Here is a 20,331-nt window from a genome sequence, read left to right on the forward strand (position 1 = left end):
GACAGAGTCACTTTGGGCAAAGCGACAAGGCCAGTATATCCAGTGACCCACGGAGGTCTGCAAGACATTAGACAGGGGTCTGGGAGCAAAGCAAGTAAAACAAAACTCCCCAAACACCCTCCACACATGCGAGCAAAGGACAGAGGGAATAAAAATTGATTGTAAAGAAAAATAAAAATGCTCGTGGATTTTTTCCCCCCTCTCAAAGACCACAGGTGATTTTGGCTTTAAAATGACGGTCAAGAAGCAGTTGTCAAGCTCTCTTTCACCTGCCTTGTTCTCTAGCCATAGGGACAACTTCCAGCCTAAAGTGCAGGTGCTCTTTAACCCTGCTGAGTGCAGGGAAACCTGCTGGGAGGGGATCGGGGCTGTCCAGCAGAGGTCACAGCTAACCCGCAGCAAAGCTCTCCTCTCCTCTCACGGCCTCTGCGTACTGCTCCCAACACACGAAATGCATTTCCCTCTCTCGCACAACTGGAGCGTGTATTTTTGGAGGCCTGTCTAGGGACACTTAGCATAGGAAGGAAGGAAGGAAGGACGGACGAATGAACATGTAACACTACCCATTACGATGGGCTGGCAAGATCGTAACAAACCAGGAGAGACCACTAGTTTTCCTGTTGGATTTAGAAGTTTGCGGCTGTTATAGCACCAATATTAAGTGATACTGAAGGCCAGCAGGGATCAATGTGACTTTGACCTCCCTGTCAAAACACAGGTCACAGAACTTCCCTAAATTAATTCCAGTTTCAAATCAAATAGCTGAACTGGAACTATATTTTAAGAGAACCATCCAAGCTGGATTTTAGTATTTCCAGTGATGGACAGTCAACTGCAACCCTGGGTCAGACGCTCAAAAAGTTAATTTTCCCTGCCATTAAAAACATTCACCTTATTTCTGGTCTGAATTATCTTAGTGTCAAATTCCAGCCCTTTGAATGTTTTCTTGCTGGATTGGAAAAGGTTAGATGATCACATTTCTCTTCTTCACTGTCAAATCACTCCTTAGCCTTCTTGTTAAAAAAGCCAAGTACACTGAGATCCTTGAGACTCCCTGGTTATTGCATGTTTTTGCTGAACGCTCACCAGTTCTCTTTGACCTTTTTGACTTCTGGTTCTCAGAAACAGATGCCACAAGCACAGGGGTAACAAAACTTCCCCTCTTCTTCTGCCTGCACATGCCCCCTTAATGCATCCAAGGAGCACATTAGCCTTCTGAGCGAGAGCTCGGAGACCTTTCCTTTAGCTGCCAGGCCCCTTTAAGCTCTGTCCGGGTCCCTGCTTTCCAGGAGATGCTCTTTGCATGGCCTCTTTGCTACACCTCTTTATGATATTTTTTGCACTGGATTTATTTTTAACTTTCTAATATGATTTCTGTAAAGGTGAGAAAGAGGCCAGAGGTAACAGGACAAGAGTTAAAAGTCTCAGGCAACACACAGCCAGGGCAAGAGGTAGCAAATACCAAAGGATACTTGCCTGGCTCATTCATTACACCAAGGCATCAGCGAAGGCACAAGGATCGGATGGGTTGCTCATGTCACTCACTAATAAAAGTAGACTGAAAACATTATGGAGCACATCTACCAAATTTACTCACAGGATCAGACAACAAAGAAATCTTCAGAGAGGGGAAGGCAGGAATCACCTCCCTCCACAGCTCACTGGAGTTGTCTTTGCCATGAAGACAGCTCCAGTCTATGGAGTACAGCAGCCCTGATCACCCCAGCCCAGCCTGCTGGTTGCCACGTGAGGAAGGATGGGAGGGACCTATAAGCAGATGCTGGAGCCCAGCCTCAGTTCACCACTTCCACCTGTGTAGGGCACGTACACCTTGAGCAGTCTCTCCAAATTGCGACTCTGTCTTGGGTAGGAAATTTCCCAGCTCTGGCTGGCTAGGAGCTCTACGGGCTGTAAAGAGGGCAAGCAGGATCCTGAATGTGCATCTGCAGGTCTTATTTCACTTAAAGCAATGCAGCACTGCATAACTCTTGGTGCTTATTTCTTTTTCTCTTCTCACCCCCCTTCTCCTGCCATTTTGCTTTCCCCTCTGGCATCTTTCCTGCTCCTTTGAACATCCTCCCAGGGGAGCTCACGCTGTCACATTCACTTGGCAAGCTCTCAAAGACGAACAAGGAACAGAAGAAAGGTTTAAGTAGCAGGGGCCAAGCAAAGCTATCAGGTTTTGCTTTTCTACTCGGGATTCCTTTACCACCATCTTCCAGAAGGAGATTCAGAGGTCTCTTTGGAAACCTTCCTGATGAGAGGAAAGCTGGAGAGCTGTTCCTTGCTTTGCACTGGAAACGCTCTGGACTGTTAAAAATAACATGTGATGGGGCATCTTCTACCAGGAAGGTTGAAACCCAGCAGTTACACGGAGCCAACCGAACTGCACTCCGAGCGGTGCCTCGGCCAACATGTCAAAACTCCCTCTGGCTCAGACGCCAAACCTTTCCTTGCTCCTCAGACAGGGCTTTGAGCATGCCCCAGGTGAGAGACACTAAGGCTGCAGGCAGGAGAGAACAAAACCTGGAGGGCTGGGCTGCCGACCCCCTCATCCCGTCAGCTCCCCGAGCCGCACCCAGCTTCCCATTCGGGAGACCGGACGGGGCCGCACAATAGCTGCTTCCCTCCTCGCAAACGCTATAAATGGTGTTACTGCTCCCGAGCGTTCAGTGGGCTGCGGACCACGTTTGCACAACCCACAATCAGGGTCAGGCGCTCAGGAGACCTCGGTTCCTGTTTAGTCACTGGGAGGGTGGAAGTTTTAAAAGAACCTGGTATATTGTATGCTATATTTATCAGAGTGGATGAACCTAAATATCAAGCTGGGGGCTGCAGTATGGCTTTTGATGGGAGTGTTGACTCCCTTCAAAAATCTAGATCACCCAGTGTACCGAGATGAGAACAGAGCGCTGCTGAAAACCTGGTCTCTTGAGAGAGCATGGCACCAGGCACTTAGTCCTTGTGCCGCTGTGCTGCGTCCCCTATGATCAACAAAACCCCAGGTTCCTTTGGCCTAAATCTACTTCAGCTCTGATAGTGTAAAGCTGGTCATTAAGATGTCTCCTACTGACAGCACAGACCTGAAGGTGGAGTTTAGGCCTGACGGTGTTCTGGTGGTTTCTTTAGTCTGCAGAGCCAGCAAGACCCATAAATAGGGAGTCATCACATCTACTTGGCTACGAAACGCTACATCTCTTGGCTCTCTATAAACATCGTATCTGAGTGCTGCATGGCCTTTCAGGTATTTATCTTTGTACTATCACTCAGCAAGAGACACGGACAAGAAAAATGGAGTAACTTGCCCCGGGGCCCCACTGCCAGAGGTGGAGCAGGAATTGGGCAAGGGCATCCCAGGAGCCATCTCAGCTCCCTACTTGCTGGATGGCCCCTTCTTGACCTCTCAAAGGTAGGTGGAAACAGTCAGTATTTCTTATTAAAAGTCCTTTCCACAACGTATAGAGATGAAACTAGGGAGGAAAACCATAAAGGAGAAACGTTTTGCCTCAAGCCACACAGCAGACAAGAGGCAGGAGCAGAGCGCAGGACCCAGAGGTGCCCGTTTCACAGATGCCTGTTCCAGAGCTTGCAATGCATGAGTTATTTCCAGTCACATTTCTCCCACTCTCTGACTATATTTGAAGCCGACCAAGCGTTTCCTATTTGAACAGCCTACCCTGCAGACACTGCCAGAAACAATATGTAACCACTTTTAAAACTGTTACTGATATGTCATCAGAAAACTTGATTTCTTAAGGACCCCCACAGCAATGACCGAGGGAATGGACACGCTGATCCTACAAAAGTCATTTTGACCACTGGCGCAGTGACACAGAGCCTGTTTAAGATGTAGCAAAACAGATTTCACGATCTGAGTAGTTAAAAAATAATATAACCCTTGAGCTTAAAATTTCTGTTAGGAACCCAGTTGAAAAATAAATCCACAGTCATTCTCAGATACTTGCTTATTTAAAAAATATTGATGATGCATTAATATAGCTTGCGAGTTTAAAGCAATTATCTTAAGTTCGCTGAGAGTTCAGACAAAATCAAAACAGGCAGAGCTGCACGTCATCTCTGCTCCGTGCCACTGAACTGGAGCCCAGAGCGTTCGGGCCCCCTTTCTCCCGTTTCTCGATCATTCTGACTCACAGCGTGCTCCAGAAAGAGATAATATTATTCCTAGAGAGAGACTTATCTTCGGCATCTACTGAAAAGTCCCCTAACTAAAGAAAAGAAACCTCAGCTGCTAATATTTATTCATAATATTGAGCTTCTTAGGACACACGGCAATACATAATGCACGCCGACACACACACTCACGTAGTCATTTCAATTGGCACTGAAAGATTAAGCAGAATCCAGGCACAATATATCACGTAAAGAACAATACCTCTGCAGGAATGGTCCATCTTGTTGTATTTGAAATAACCACTTTTGCACTGGCAGAGCGCAACGCCATCGAAGTCGGTGCATTCGGAGGTTTCCTTGTCACATTCGGGGTCTTTCTGTTTGCACAAGCTGCCAACTAGCAGAAAGACACAGACAACATCAGCGCGTTTCTCCCTAAACACGCCATTAGGCACGTTTGCTTTCCCCAGGCATCACATTCAGGTCATGCATTGCTTTCATCTTCTTTTTCTTAATAATATTGGTTCCATTACGAGATAGTCGACACTACCGCACGTCACAATTTCTCACGCATCTACCATCGTTCGTACAGGCAAACAGAGTAGGTGAATAATAAATACTTTAGCTTGCAGGCAGAATGGGAAATTAAAAAGAAAAATTTGTTTTGACTCAAGCTAAAACACATTTCCCCCGAGACGGTTGAACAAATCAAGTTTTACTTTTAAGTTTATGTCAAGCAAAACATTCTGCTCAGCCCCAAACAGATTCTTCCATTTTGTTTTTAAGCATGGTATTTTTTCACTTTTAGCACAAAGAAATCGCCCTTTCATTTATCTAACCTTGAAGCAATGTCTTTACTGTAAAAAGTCAGATTTTTTAAAATGAGCATTCAGCAAAACTCAGTGTGCATAAATTATGGAAACTGTGTCATCAAATTTGCATTTTTCACTGGGAAGCTGGACTAAATGGGATGAGCAAATGAAAAAATATTCATACTATTTTTAAGAAAAATGTGTCATCCACGCGGAACTCAAAACTTTTATAAACTCATCTCCGACAGATTCTCCATCCCTTTTTTTAATCCGACATCTTCTCTTTAAACACTTACGTAAGAAGAGAATTTGTTTCTTAGTAATTCTGTTTATCGTTATGTTAGAAACTAAACTCTACCAAAGATAAGGTATGTGAGGTAACTGCTGCGTATAATTTGAGCTGTTCTACCAAAATCCTTTAAATCAATTTGATCCACAACAGTGCAGCGCGGCTTTAAAATCTCTCATGTTAAAAGAAAAAAAAACATCGCGTGCAGTATATTTATCCTTTTTATGTTCAGGATTAGGCATAGAAACGTTTCGCGGCCTGAAAACACTTAACTGTGAACGATTTTTCCACCCCGCGCGTTCACCGACGCAAACCGGCAGCCGGGAAACGGCAGCTCCCGGCGAGCGGCAGGGCAGCGCCGCTCCGCTCGGGGAGCGGATTTCACCCGCAACGCGGCTAGGACGAGACCTGAAATCTGCGTTCGCTTTTATACCGCGGGGTTATTGTGACGACTCCCATTCAAATGGGATCGAAGTTTCCAAAGGTTTTTTTTTTTTTTTTCCCCTCTCCTTGAAGGTCAAAAACCTTTCTCCTCCTTGCAAAAAAAAGGAGCCAACTATAACGTCCCTGGCTTTCTGCTCCCGCCACAACCAATCCGGACGCTATTCACCTCTGTGGAGCGCTTTCAGGCTGGCGATGAACTGGCAGGTCTCCGGGGGGGACGCGCACGCTCGGACGTAGCTCTTCACGCTGCTGACGACGTCGTAGAACGTCACGTTGGAGGCTAAAGAGAAGGTGGATCGCACCGAAACGTGGACAACGTGGGCCTCCCTAGCGGGAAACAAACCCAAGCAGCTCTGAGCGCCACCGCTCGGTCCGATTCCCTTGCTGCTATCGATACGCAGGACTCACTAGCGCAAGCGATGCGCAACGCGCACCCGCAGCGAAAAAGCGGTGCGCTCTACCGAACCTCTGCCTCCCTTTAAGGACGGCACAGGCTTAGGCGGGCAGAGGTAAATTTGGGGCTGGACGGCAGGCTAGTTACGCGCTTTGAAACCAGCCCCAGGTCGATCGGAGGCAGCCCTGAGAAAAGCCTGTGCCTAAGGCGCCCGGGCACCAGGCGAGCGACCGGCAGAGCAGACCGGGACCCGGGATCCGCAGTTGAGCGCCCCCAAAGCCCGAGTTCGTTCCGGCGCCAGGTGCCGTTCCCCACCCGCGGCGTTTTGCGGCAGCCCCTTACCTTGTGGCTTTAACCACCGAGTGGTGGTACCCCGGTAACCCGGCCAGGGACGCGTCGAGCTGAAAGGAAGAGCAGAGCAGCCTGTTACGGCCCCGGGGCGGCGCGCTGGGGGTGGCGGGGGGCACGCGGCGCGGCGAGGACGGCGCTCCGGGGTCGCCCCCTCCATCCCCGGCTTTCGCCGAGGGGCCTCTCAACTTGGCAGCAGTTAATTTTGCAACAAGAAAGCAGCGCCGGCCTGTTGCTTGCAAGGGTGGGCTGAAGAGCCCGTTGCGCTGCCTCAGGCCCGGAGGAAGACCTGGGGCTTTTGAAATCAGCATCTGCCTCGGGCCCCGCTGAGCAACGACCACGAAGGCCGAGGACGAGCCAGAAACCAGCGGGGAAAGAGCCCGCGCTAGGCTGAGCTCAAAGCGGCTCCCTCGGAGAGGGCACATCTTCAAAGAGCCCCCTCCCGCCGCATCCCGCGCGCTAGGACGCCGTCCCAGGTGCAGTCATTTGTTTGCCTTGCGCAGAACAAGCCGCTCAGGCAACGCCAAGGCGACCGTAGCGCCGGCTCCCCGCCGCCCTCGCTGCATCGCCAGACAAACCACCTACCTCCGGAAAGCGCTGGGACGAACCGCAGCCAACCCAGGCGCTGCTAACAGGATGAACTTATTCCTGCGGCGATCTGGCTGAGTAACTCGCAGAGGTGCAACCCCCCCGCCCCAGGGGTCTTTCGGAAGCAACCGAGGGCGCAGTAAAGTGTGGCAGTCCCAGGTCACCCGGCGCTTGCTCCGAACTGAGCAAGGGCCGGGTGATGGCAACGGCACGGCTGGGACACTGCCACCAGGCAGATGCATTGCGTTGGGCTCTGCTGTTGCCACGGGGTTCGGCTAAGAGCAAACTGGCAAGCTGTCCTGTGCCAGGCTGGCACATGCAAGGTTTACTGCCGCACACGGGGAGCCCCGGAGTTACTCTTTCAACGTTTGCCCTCGGAGAAGCATTAATACTCTTTTAGAAGCCTGCCCTGGAAAACGCAGCGCAACAAGGAGACTTTGAAGGGAGGCTAGCGGAGCATGCCCCCAGCTCCATCGCTTCACCAAAAGGGCTGCGAGATTTTCCTATAACGCTCAGCCCCCTAGGAACAAGCTCTCCACCGCTGGCTTGACAGCCTGGGGAGGGCAGGGGAAGAGAAGTGTACTAAGATTTAAAAGTATACATAATTACTTAGCACTATCTATGACCAGAAAAACCCATCCTTTAGACTAGAAGGAAAAGAAAAAACTAAGTTCCAATCCCAAATAATAGTACTGAGTTTCACTCCGTGATGTGAGGACCACCCCCTGTGACTGATACGGGTGCTTTTCGGCAGAGGGAATATCACTAGCGTTTCCAGTATCACAGCGAGACTCAGGAAAACGCATCCCAGCGTGCTGGTGCTGAGTAAACAGGTGACAAAACGGTGGTCCCCACCTCAAAGAGCGGCTTCGGTTTCTTCTCTCCTACCAGACACTCTTTCTCATCGGTCCTACTTATACTCGACCAGGAAGGTTCAATGAGTAAAAAAGCTAAATCCCACAAACCAGGGTCTCGTGGCTTCCTGCAGCAGCCGTAAGAGCTCTGGAGGGAACCTGTACGACGCAGCATTTGCTGACACCCTGGCAGTGACACTCACCATTGCGAGGATTTCGCCCTCGACCTGGACGAGTTCTGCATACTTCCCATGAGTGATATTCGGTTTCAGGGGAACCTGGCCAATAAATATTCTTACTAAAAAGAGAGAGTAAGACGAGTTAGTTGGAACATGCGCCTCCCTACCACGCCTAGCTGAGATTTTTTAAGTCTCATATAAGACACTGTCTGAACGGAAAACTCCTGCAGGCAGTAGACAGAAAGCTCAAGTCCGAAAGCTATCGTACCCATAAAGCAAAGACTCTGTGGAATTTTTCCCAAGAGTTTCTGCGTTATTCCCACAACGCCAGTCAAATTCCAGAGCTCGATGCTGCTAAATGATCAGCATTTCACCACAGAGTTCATACGTTTCTATGAACCAGAGCTATCTCAGCAACACAGACTAATTTACGGGGAAGAACCAGCAGAGAGAGCTGGATAAATTTATTAACAAGACAGTTTCTGGTACTAAAGCTACACATAATACTTTTAGGTAAATGTGCCAAATGTTTTCCCCCTCCCTCAGGTGGAAGAAAAGCAAATCAGCAAGTCGGAATAAAGCACTATAAAAAGGACATTTTCATTTCTAAACTGCTGGACAGAATGAGCAACAACTTTTGAAAGGAGGTCCAAAAGATGTATTTTTCCATGTTTAGATTCATATTTGATTCATGGCAGCAGAATGCAATAATCTAAGTTGTCCAGACTTGGAGAGATAATATGCCTAAATCTTCTATTAAATGTCATGAGATGCTCAGTGGAAATGAGAACTCGGAGCTCCAGTTTTAGGTTCTACCAGAAAAACAAATATAATTGCAGATAACATTATAAAGCTTCTAATTCCTTCCCATTTTTTCCCATCCACAGAGCCTATCTTCACCACAAATCGCATATCAGACAGCTGCAGTATAACAACTCCTGTTAAAAATGGGACAAGAATCACCTTCACGGTATGTATATGATCTGTCCACATCCCAGTCTGAGATATAATCAAAACAACTCTCTAAGGTAGAAGCTGACACATTTCACCACGAGGAAATGTTTCAAAATGCCCTTCAGGGACACCTCAGTTATGTTCCCTTAGCAAAATTTCCATGACACTAATCTTCTCTGATTAAGGGTCAGAATAAACGCTACCAAGACAAATTCCCCCTCACAATGGGACACTGTAAGTCATTGAGATTTGGAGTCCTTTAATATAAAGGAAGGAGTTAGAACCTGAGTCCCAAATAATAAGTATGCTGCATAAAAAACATTAAAGGTATGAAACTAGACCTTGATCTTACAAAGACTTTCACGGCTGCTTAGTTTTATGCACATGGTTGATCCCACTGAAGTCAAGTTCCACAATAGCCCTACTCACTTCCGTGAAGTCAAGCATCGTCTCCCAGTTCTACAGGCCTGGGTCCTACGACAATCGGCAGAATTCTTTTTTGGGGTTGTAAAACATCCTAAAAGGAGAACTGGCACATCTGTCCTTACTAACAAGCCTGAGCCCACTGCTCTGTTTCTGTATTTTTAAGGCAAGCTAAGAAACCCTTAACTATCATTGCCTTTGCTCCCTGGGGCATCCTAATGCGACAGGTATTAGACACTGCACTTGTATAAACAATAAAGGGTTCTTGTTCAAAGTGGTAGCTGTAAGGTACATTAAACTCCTGAAGAACTAGTTTGAGCCCTGGTTAATTTATTTCAGAAGATTATATATAATTATTTCCATCTTCCCCACCCCGCCTTTTCACTTTTGCTCTCTTACCTAAATTGCACTTTCCTTTTTCCAGCTCATACCCAAGAGGACACTGACAGATGTAGGAGCCATGGGTGTTGTTGCATGTGGCCAGCGCAGGACAAGGATTGGAAAGACATTCATCCACATCTACAGAAGGGGAAAAAAAAGGTCACGGCCTGTAGTTACAGAGCCACAAAAATCACCAACTGCTGGGCTAAAAAAAAATCAACCTGGCTCCTCTTCTGTGACCCTCTGAGCATTATCAGATGATTCATTGCATCATTTGCACTTACTGTTTATCCTGTTCTTAATTATTTTGTTGGAGCTGAAAGAATAAATATAAAACACTTTCTCCTGAATATTCATTCCAAAGCTCTTGGGACCCATGTTAATATTAACACCCAGCTCATCTACAGCATTGCTCATCTGCAGATCTCAAAGTGCTTTTCAAAGATAAACAACATTACAGTTATGCAGGAAGGGACAGATGAAGTGACCTTGACAGCCAGAGCCTGACACACAGCCAGGGCTCCTAATGCTCCTAGTCCCAAGTTCTGCCCTTTTGGTCCAAGCCCTTTTTTGCCATGAACTAAAGCTATCGATGGATCGAGCCATCTGATGCAGTCTGTAGATTCCCTAGGTGAGGTGTAGGCAGCCCTGGCTGCTATCGCCTCCTTTCCCTGAGCCTGTGACACTGCTAGTAATGCGCTTTCCATCGTGTGAATGGGGGTTTGGGGAGCAAACAGTAACTGTGAAATCAGGTATTTCAGGGGATTAATGATGGTGATTTCAGATGCTCCATGTATTAGACAACTCAAACTACAAAATCTCCTGCAGAAGATATCTAGTACTTCCCCTTAAAAAATAAACAAATGATCCTGTCCTGGTCGAAAATGCCTCTCCTGCTGTGCATATGACTCACAGCACGCATGCCTGTAAGGTCAGCTTTGTGGGCTTGTCCGGGACAAGGCACTACATGGCACACAAGCCACCTTGCATGCCACTCAGATCTGTTTTGCTGCTTCTGCTGGGGACTCTGATGGAGGCAGGAAGGACGGGTTTTGTGGTTAAAGCACAAAACACGAGAGCGTGCTATTTCTGACGATGCTACAACAGCCTGTGGCATGAGGCAGGCCATACAGACCCAAGCTGATCTCTGCTTTAGGGTTCCCAATTTGAGGTAATCTCCATGTTTTGAGCGGTCTGGCAGGGCAACCAGCAAGAAGACAATTTGATGTCTCTGATCTAAGCAGCGAGAAATGAGTGGGCATATTTTAAAATGTTGGCTTGCCCTTCTTCATGCTTCAGTTTGTTGTTTTTTTACAGCTGGGACACCAGCAGCCTCCTCCCTTACAGCAGTTAGAGCTTTATACTTCACTAAGTCAGGCACAGGGGGAATGGTAAAAATGTTAACAAATATTCTTTGCTTTTCTCCCCCAGAATCTGGAAGTCTGGCAGCAGTCTCTTCCCCGGCTTTCACAACCGTGATGTCAGCACGGGACTATTCTACAGCTCATATTTATTCTACTGCTCTGACAGTGGGACTACAGCACGAGAAAGGCAAACCAGCCAGGGTAATCGTTTCATCAGCATCTGTAAGGCGATCTGGAAGAGGTTGCAGAGCTGCGAAACCTTATTAAACCCCAAATACAAAGCCTTACATCCAAGAGAGCAGACAGATCTTTTTCTTTATGGTAAGTGGCAAAACCTGATATTTGAAAGAAAGCGTAACTTGGCAAAAGCGTGACTCAGACAGTAAAAAGGCTATACTCCATTATTTTTTGATTAAAAAACCCATTCACCTATAGTGAATTGTTTGTATGAAGCCACAGCTGTAATTAAAACCAATCAACCTGAGAAATAACCTTTTAAATACTTAGTTATTGCATGCAGCATACACTTTTATCAGTATTTCATGACAGTAATGCAATTAGTACACACAATATCCTACAGTGGCATTAGGGTCAGGTTTCTGAACTTTAAGTACAGAATCAATTTCCATTCATATAAAATGTAGCTTAATGTATTTACTCGAGAAGATAAGGAGCCTGGTAGCAGTAATAAATGAAACCCTTTATTCGTCCACAGGGCTTTTTGCCATCTACACTCCTTCCAATATACTGCAGTTAACCACAACTACCTTTTTCTAAGCTCCTCTCTGCTCCGAAGGATGCGAGTCACCATCCCAGCTCACCCCTCAAGGGAATTCCCCCTTGGCCAAGCGTGAAGACATCTGCTTTTGCAAAGCTATGCGTTCCGGTTTTACAGGGTGAAGAATTTGCCCAAGTATAACCATTCCAGTTTCTAATATCAGTACAGATTCAAGGAATGCTCTTGAACTACAAAGTAATCAAAAAAGCAAATCTGAAACACTTGCTTAGCACATTTCTCAGCTTTTCTTCCATAGCTGTGGTTGCACCAATATACTCAGCAAGACTGTGGTATGTAACCTAATAGAAGAAGTGATGAGGCCTTTACAAGGAGATTATTTAGTGAGACGGGGAGAAAACGATCATAGGTCGTAATAACAGAAGAAGTTCCAACGCAAATACCAAGCACTGGCCAACCGCCTTTTCTCATGAAGAAATACTTATTGATCTGTTTTTCAAGATAAATGTAAAGATTGTGCATCCTAAGCTTACCTGAAAGCTGTTCAGCTTTTATTTTCATTTTCCCAAATTTCAGCTTTGCTTTCATCAAAAATGCCCACCAAAACTTGGGCTTTTTCAAGCAGTTCTGCATAATTACTAAATCCTTATCGTAAAAATACCAAGAACAAAGACCAAGTTCTTGTCCTTCAATCCTGCTGACAACAGACTTGTTTGCTACATAACCTTCCAAAGACCATTCAGGTGGGATCCACCTGCTCCCGGCCCCCACGTCCCAGTCCCAATGCTGATGAGTGCCACTAGAAATGGTACCTGCTACAGGCGATGACGTCCTCAGCACTGCTGTGCTACTCAACAGAGGGACAGTCGTTGGTTTGGTAGCAGCGGCCAAAGTAGTTGCAACGCTTACAGTGGTCTTGGTGGATGGAGGTGCCTCAGGAGGACTTGTAACCGGGATGTTTTCCTCGGTGACTTTACCAGTATTTGAAGTGCTAGGAGCCACAGCTTCTGTACTTTCACCAGTGGCATAAACTGTTTTAGTGGCAGCAGGCGTTTGGGGTCTGTGGGCTTTTGTAGTGCTAGGATGAGCCAGGGTTGGTCTGCCAACTGCAGGTGTTGTCAGCACAGCAGGTTTCTCTGTAGTCAGTGCCACCACAGGGGGGACAGCGCTTTGGTTTGTTGTGCTCGGTAAGGCACCGTGGGGTGCTTCTGTTGTCCCAGGACGCGGGGTATCGCCAGCTGTGGTGTGCAGCGGCGTTGTGTTTCCAAAGCTGCCCCCCTTGGGAGAAGTAACCCTTGGTGAAGGGCTCTCAGTTACCTGCACAGAAGCAGATACGGATACAGCGCGGCTGCTGAGCTGCTCCATGGGCTCTGTGGGAAGAGGAGGAGACCCTGCAGAGACAAAGACAGTGCTGTTTTGGGGCTGGTGCGTTCCGCTGGACTTGCTGGTCTCTCTGGGTGAGCTCCCAACGATGGCAGCTGTAGAGGGTTCCTGTCTGACTTCAGTGGTGGCTACAGAGGTGCTTGCTTGACCACTGTCGTTGGACTGTGACACGGAAGATGATGAAGAAAACAGAGGTAATAAAGATGTTAACGAATAAGATGAGGAAAGCAATGAGGAAGTGGGTACAGCGGTTGACAAAGCCTGTAGAGGGGGCGACGATGGCATCGCAGAGGAAGACAGCAGCTTGGAAGACTCTGATGATGCAAACAGATAAGTTGGTGACGGTGTTGACGACAGTGAGCGATGCAGCGACGACACTGAGGAAGAGGACGGAAATGCTGATGCAGATAGAGATGATCTGCCAGTAGGCAACAACTCAGAGTCAGTATCGAAGATGGTCGTATTTTGTACGCTGCCTGTGGAAGCAGAGGTCAATGGTTTGGAAGAATGTACTAGCAAAGGCTCAGTAGACGGTTCAATAAAACTGCCGTCGCTGGAGACATTGCTTCTTCTGTCCTGGGTCACAGAAGAAGATTGAGATGAATCAGAAGGGCTGGAAATTTCTGAAAAAAAAGTGGAACTTTCCGAGGAGTCAGCAGAGGTGCTACTATTTGATATAGACAGGAGAGTCCTTTCTCCGCCTCTGGTGTACGTGGTTGAAATGTATGTGCCGTCTGTGTGAGAAACAGAGGTCCTTTTCTCAGTATCAACGCTACTGACTGGCTGATGGCTACTTGGAAAGCCTGGAGTAAAAGGACAACATACATTAGAAAGACAGCATAATATGAAACTATTTTGACTTCCTATTAAAGTTACTTGCTAAATACATAAAATGTTCTTGTCTGTGAACTGGCCCACACTCCTCACCAACCAGTAATGCAGTGACCCAAAACTAGAATTTCGAGCACCGTCCAAGCGTGCCGATCGAATCAGGAGTCTTCTGCGTTCCTTAATTCATTCTAAAATGTTGAAATCTTACAGACATGAGGTTACAGACGTGTGATTCCCGTGGAAAGCGGGAGGAAAGGTTTCTAAAAAACTCTTCTTCCAGTCTTGCTTTTTTTGAGCACTTGCTGTTCTGTGAAATTTTGTGGCAGGCTAAGCAGGAAAACCCATCTGTTCTCTTTATCTGTCATGATTTAGAAAACTCATATCCTCTACCTCTCAGTCTCCATTCCATACTAAAGAATATTCATCTTCTTATGTCAATTTGTTTCTAGACACAGTAAACTGCAGGCCTCTGTAGGATGAAATTATTATGTTAACGTGTAGCTTATCATGAACTCATTGATCAAAAGCTTTGCCGGCAGGAAATCTTAAATGAATAGCCCATAACTTTGCAAATATTCAGATTATTCAGCATTAAAGGTGCAGTCAATCTTATGAGATGAATTTCAGGATTTATGGATAACTTCAGGAATCTCAAAAATACAGAATAGGATCTTCACAATTCAAAATTTGATTTAATTCTACAACTGACTTAGGTCAGCATGAAACACTTCTGAAAATGTCTCCGACAACAAATTAGCTAGGATGCAGACAAACACTGTGACCAAGAAAGCAAGACAACTTCCTCGCTAGTGAATCAAGAACCTGCTTCAGTGTTTAGGATCGTGGTTTCACTTCTGGAACGATTACCCTGACAGATGGAGTCTGGCTTTGCTTCTGCTATTTGCAACAGCACTCAGATATATGAAAGCATCCCCCCGAGTGCACCCACAGATGATACTTCACATACTAGTGAATGCCGGTTTGCATATAACATACATAAATGCAGGATAACGTGGACTTTCTCTCTTTCCCCCAAACTACATGCACCCAAACCTACTAACTTACTTGAGAGATCGTTTTGGAAAGAAGAATAAGTCGGTATCTTGGAAGAATGCGTAAACAGTGCCTCAGTCGCAAAGCCAGTGACGCCCATGCTGCTCGCTGAGGTATTAGCAGTCCTGCTCTGCTCCATGGACACTGAGCGAATCACTTCAGAGGAATGAGCAATTTCCGCGTGCGATGTGGAGCTCTCTGTGCCACGGGTCAGCGTGTCATTTGTCACAGATCGCAACATCCTCTCTCCACCTCCAGTTACTGTGGCCGAACTGTTCATAGGGTCAGTATAAGCACTAGAAATCCTTTTTTCTGTACTTGAGCTGCTCCGTGAGTGATGGCTACTTCCAGTGGCTGAAAAGGGATCAGAAAAGTGGGCGCTCAGTTTTATCATCTCCGGTCCTGGTGTACTTGTGAGCTCTACAATGATTCTATTTTGAAATATAGATTAATAAAATTGCACAGACAAATACAGATTAAATAGATTTCACAAACCTATCATCTTAAACATAGACTTAACACACAAAGCCTTTTCCACTGAAAACTTTAGAAACAGGCCTATGTACGTGTACAGGGACAATGAGTATCATCAGAGTCATAATGACACATTTTATTTATGATTATTACCCCATCCAGTCAAGTAGCAGACATCTCCTATAGCAAGGAAACACAGCTCATATTCCTGAGACTTTAGGAATCAATACAAAACACCAATAGCTGCAAATATACAATATCAATGAGCAGAATCATCACAATTTATGAATGCTGCCTGGCAACAGCTCTAAAACGTGCTGCTGGTAACATCAAGCCCATGGAAGAAGGGGAGTGAATGTTTTTTTCTAAATCAAATAAGGTTCTGGAGTTCAGAAAAACTCACTGGAAGGTTCACGTGGGGCAGAGAAGTAGGTGGAGGCCCTGGATGAAAGTGTGACCTCGACTCCGGGCTCGGTATAACCTGCATCGCTTGACGGGACGGGTCCTCCTCCAGGCCATGCTGTTGCGGATGGGAAGGGTCTGGAGCGTGACTCCCTGATGTCTGGGTTGAAAGTGGAGCTTTCTGTCACCTCACTCCACGTGCTGTGGTTAATTGGAGCCTGAGAGGTCCCCTCTCCGTGCCTGGAGAAGGCAGTTGAGATGTACGGGCTCTCGGTGGGAAAGCTGGAAACCCTTTCTTCTCTCTCTGGAAGTGCAGAGCAGAGATATACATACATACGTATTTTTATATGCTAGTAACACCTTTGAGGCCCTAGTAGGGACTAAAATCTGAACGTTTCAATTCACGCAACTGGAGGCGGAGCTTGGTTAGTGACACCACTTATTTGTTAACTGGAGTGCTCAGGATACCTGTATTCTTAGACTTGTAAAATAAAACGGATTGGGGCACACAACTTTTCTGAAGGAGAACGGTGGCTGGGAGGTAGTACTTGGTCTTGAATATCCAGCAGAAAATTGCCTTGGACGTATCAGTAGGCTTTCACACTAACTTTTGTGGACATGGATCCGGAGGGTGGGATCCTGAAAGCACAGCCAGGACCACGGATGCAGCAGGGAACCGATCAGCACCTCCTCCGATGGGTACCAGTGCCTCGGCTGAGGATGGGCTGGGGCAAGCCACACCAGAGGTATAGCTGCTCTGATTTTTGCTGGTTTGGCAAACACGGAACAACCAGGATAAAAGAAGCAGTGCAAAGTCTACCTATCTCTTGCCACTTCTCATGCCGAGCTCTTCTCAGTGCTAGAAAAACATCACAGCCACTTTATTTAGGACCATTAGACATGCTAGCAACCTGTTGTAAAAATGAGATTGCAGATCTCTTTGGGTGAAATTTTGTAATTCGGTAAGAGTCAGGAACTGGAATCCCAGAGAAACAGCAGGTGGGGCTAGAGAAAGAGGTGAAATATAAGTAGCCTTGGCACGAGCCATCCCCAGTCTTGTCACCGAGGGCCTTGGCATCCACCTGTGAGTCCCACCAGGTTACAGCTTTCTCCAGGGGCTGTCCCATTCACTGCAAAGGGACTAGATGAAGGGCAGGGAATGCAGGATACGCGTGGCGTGGCTTACTCGGACAGAGAGGGAAAAAGGTAGCATTTCAAAGGTGGGGAAAGAAGGAGGAGGGGTGCCCTTTGCAGCAGCAGCAAAGCGGGGAGTCACAACCTACCAGAAGTATCTGGTGAAGATGAAGACATTGAAGCACTGGAAGAAAATATAGGCAGTGGCTGCGTTGAAAGCTCACTGAATTCATCATCACTCTGTGAAATACTATGCTGCCTTCCAGCCTCCGTTACAGAAGACGACAGATGGATCGGATCCAAGGATGTGCTGCTTTCAGCAGCACCGGTCGCTACTGCGCTGATGTTGGCTACAGGCTCCATGGTCCTTTCCACACCTCTGGTAGCTGTCACTGCGCTGGGCGCGCTGGTGAAAGGAGGGTCAGACTTGTTTTTTTCTGTAGGTGAGATAATAGTTCCTTTGGCTGAGAAAGGATAAAGCAAAACAGATTTATACATATTAAACTATAAACACATGGGTACATTCTCCTCCAACACCACCCGTAGGCAAACAGTATGTGTACAGATATAACGCATGAGAAGATTTAAATCTGGAGAAAATGCTAATTGTGAAGACGCAACCCTTTTCCATTCAAGAACATACGAATTATTGCTCACAGAGTGATACCCTGAAGAGGGCACTAAAAACAAAACGTGGAACCGATGTCTTGTTTGCTTCCCTTCATTGCTGCACTCCCCGGCTCTGCATTCCAGACTGCTGGCACTCGCAAACACCAGAACAACTATAGAAATGCCTGGAATTAAACTAGGTGGGGTTACAGTGGTGAGTAACTTAGAGAGATTTAAACAAAGCATGCCTGGGTTCTGCATTTGTTTTCCAGGGTGGGAGTCAGGAACGACTAGCGTTGCCTTCCCGCTCTTATAAACACAGCACGATTTCAAGACAGTCCTCTTGGCTATCTTGGAAAACAACAGATCTCAAGGCCAGACTGCTCTTGCAGTAAAACTGGTTTTCTTTGGTGAACAAAGGCAAAAGCCAACTAATCTATAGGGATATTTTTCACTGAAGGCTGATTTCATTCCATGTCGTTCAATATCATTGTCTAGCATCTTCTAACATCCTGCTTGTCCCTCCACATAGAGCTGATATGTGAGATCCATGGGCATGAGCCCTACGGGGACCATCAGAGCTCACCTGGGAAAGTGCTTTCTGAAGAAGGCTCAGAGTCCGTCAGCAACGGGTCCATGAACGGTGCGGTGGCACCTGTGCCTCCACCAGCCTCTGCTGCCAAAGACGTCCCAGAGGACTGGGTCTGATCCAAAGGGCGGATCGTTTCGCTACTGGAGGTGGAAATCTCTGTTGCATCGGTCAGGCTGGTGCTGCTTGGTAGCGACCTAAACGTCCTTCCTCCGCCTCTGGTGGATGGTGTCGAAACGTACGTATTGGTGGTAGGAAAATCAGTTCTTTTCTCTGTTGATAGGACGCTAAATGACACATGGCTGCTTCTAGTAGCTACATGATAAAGAAAAATTTATACATGTGAAACTATAAATAAACAGATGAGCTTTCTTCAGCAACATCCAGAGGCAGAGCATATGTATACAGATAGGAAATATGAGAAGATGTCAATCCAGAGAAAATAGGAAATTTGCAAAGATGTGATCCTTTCTACAGAAAATTGTCTTGTAAAATGCATGGTTTGATGCCAAGAAAAGTGTAATTATATAAAAATCTATGGAACTACTTTGCTGCGCACTTAATTTCACTGTTATGTGGCTGACTGCGCTCCATGCTGCTAGAACAAATAAATATTGCAGCACTTCAGAAAAGCCTGGAATTCTGTTCAGCTGAGGTGCAACGCTGAGCGGTGCAGAGGTCTTAGAAAACATATCAAATTTGAAGAAATGGGATTAGTGGGGATCAGACTCCCCCAGCACCACAAGGACCACAAGCTCTGCATGGAGAATCTCAGACAATACATTCAAAGTTGTCTTAAATTTGTTGATCTGACTAAATTTACGGGAAGCAGCATGGTCTGAGGGGTTCAACACAGGGCAGGAACTTAAAGGAACTGAAGTCAAGTCCCCGTCAGTGCAGGGACATGATTTAATCCTCACTTGCTTATTTCCCTTGTCTATAAATACAGATAGCAATTTGAGATAGTAAAAAAAGATTTGTGATTTGAAAGTAAATTATTTTTCTTGGCTTAATGAGACTTTTCATAGAAGATGTGCCCTTTCTGTAAAACCCAATCCAAACATTTTCCTCAAGAAACAGCTGAAATATTTCAGACACAAAAATCACATCACATTTTCCTAACAGCTTATACCAAACAGCAGTAACATGTTTTGAGATCTACGGAGAAGAGTCAGGTAAGTGGAAAATAAAATAACAGTCCTCCTCTTATTTACAATAAAAGTGGTATCTCATTTGTAACTTGAGCTCACCTGTGGAAGGCATTTCTGAAGAAGAGTAAGAATGTGTTAGCGAAGGGTCTGCCAAAGGTTCAGTGACATCTGTGATTTCTCTCAACCTGTTAACTCCGTAGGTCTCTCTTATGGAAGACACAGGTGAGGATCGGCTGGTACCTACGGCCCTGGACACGCCACTGCCAGAAGTAGAGTCTTCTGCTGCCCATCTGCTGCTGTTTGCTACGGACCTCAGTGTCCTTCCTCCCGTGCCGGTGGCTGTGGCTGAAACGTATGCGCTGGTGGTAGAGGAATCGGCAGCTCTTTTCTCTGTAGCTGAGCTGTTAGTTGGTCGGTAGCTGCTTCTGATGCCTAAGATATAATAAAACCAGATTAGATTTATGCATGTAAAGTCATACGATGATGGATGGTCTCTTTTAAACAATGCACAATTTGGGACATGGTTTGTTCAGATATTGAATCGAGGAAGTTTTCAACCTGGAGGAGGTGCTGCTTTGGGAAGGTGTGAATCCTTTCTGCTTAGGCACATATGCTTTATAAAAAGCTATGAAAATCACAGCTAAAAAAAAGAAAAGTGGAAATAATTTACAGTGAAGATGTGCACAATACCTTATTTATGCATTTAAGCTGTCTTAGAGCCTGTTTAAATTAGGAGCCTATCCCTTTCAGTTCAGGGCACCAGAGGACGATCCAAAAAAGGGATCTTTAGGTTCTTTTGAAACCTCAA

At 46.3% G+C, this 20,331-nt stretch overlaps 1 protein-coding gene and 1 long non-coding RNA gene across 6 annotated transcripts in view; one reads left to right on the top strand and one right to left on the bottom strand.

The window, feature by feature from the left end:
• The window catches only part of HEG1 (heart development protein with EGF like domains 1), a 66,932-nt gene that overhangs the window by 13,506 nt on the left and 33,095 nt on the right, over positions 1 to 20,331 (bottom strand). For 4 of the 5 annotated variants that reach the window (XR_011141967.1, XM_068949114.1, XM_068949115.1 and 1 more), the window contains exons 8-18: positions 19,623 to 19,955; positions 18,370 to 18,687; positions 17,324 to 17,638; positions 16,042 to 16,344; positions 15,177 to 15,518; positions 12,710 to 14,083; positions 9,816 to 9,935; positions 8,064 to 8,158; positions 6,413 to 6,471; positions 5,843 to 6,003; positions 4,394 to 4,528 (exon numbers count right to left, since the gene is read on the bottom strand). Coding sequence is in view for 4 of the 5 variants with exons in the window: in XM_068949114.1 (XP_068805215.1) it covers positions 4,394 to 4,528; positions 5,843 to 6,003; positions 6,413 to 6,471; positions 8,064 to 8,158; positions 9,816 to 9,935; positions 12,710 to 14,083; positions 15,177 to 15,518; positions 16,042 to 16,344; positions 17,324 to 17,638; positions 18,370 to 18,687; positions 19,623 to 19,955 (3,555 nt within the window). In the remaining variant the exon portion in view is untranslated. The remainder of the gene's footprint in view (positions 1 to 4,393; positions 4,529 to 5,842; positions 6,004 to 6,412; positions 6,472 to 8,063; positions 8,159 to 9,815; positions 9,936 to 12,709; positions 14,084 to 15,176; positions 15,519 to 16,041; positions 16,345 to 17,323; positions 17,639 to 18,369; positions 18,688 to 19,622; positions 19,956 to 20,331) is intronic. The other variant, XM_068949111.1, reaches the window with a different exon arrangement.
• LOC138067667 (uncharacterized) lies at positions 10,904 to 17,997 on the top strand. Its single transcript, XR_011141968.1, has 3 exons — positions 10,904 to 10,968; positions 11,229 to 11,482; positions 11,877 to 17,997. It is a non-coding gene; the product is annotated as an uncharacterized lncRNA (long non-coding RNA).

This window comes from Struthio camelus, chromosome 6, assembly GCF_040807025.1.
Source record: "Struthio camelus isolate bStrCam1 chromosome 6, bStrCam1.hap1, whole genome shotgun sequence".
NCBI classification, from domain to species: domain Eukaryota; kingdom Metazoa; phylum Chordata; class Aves; order Struthioniformes; family Struthionidae; genus Struthio; species Struthio camelus.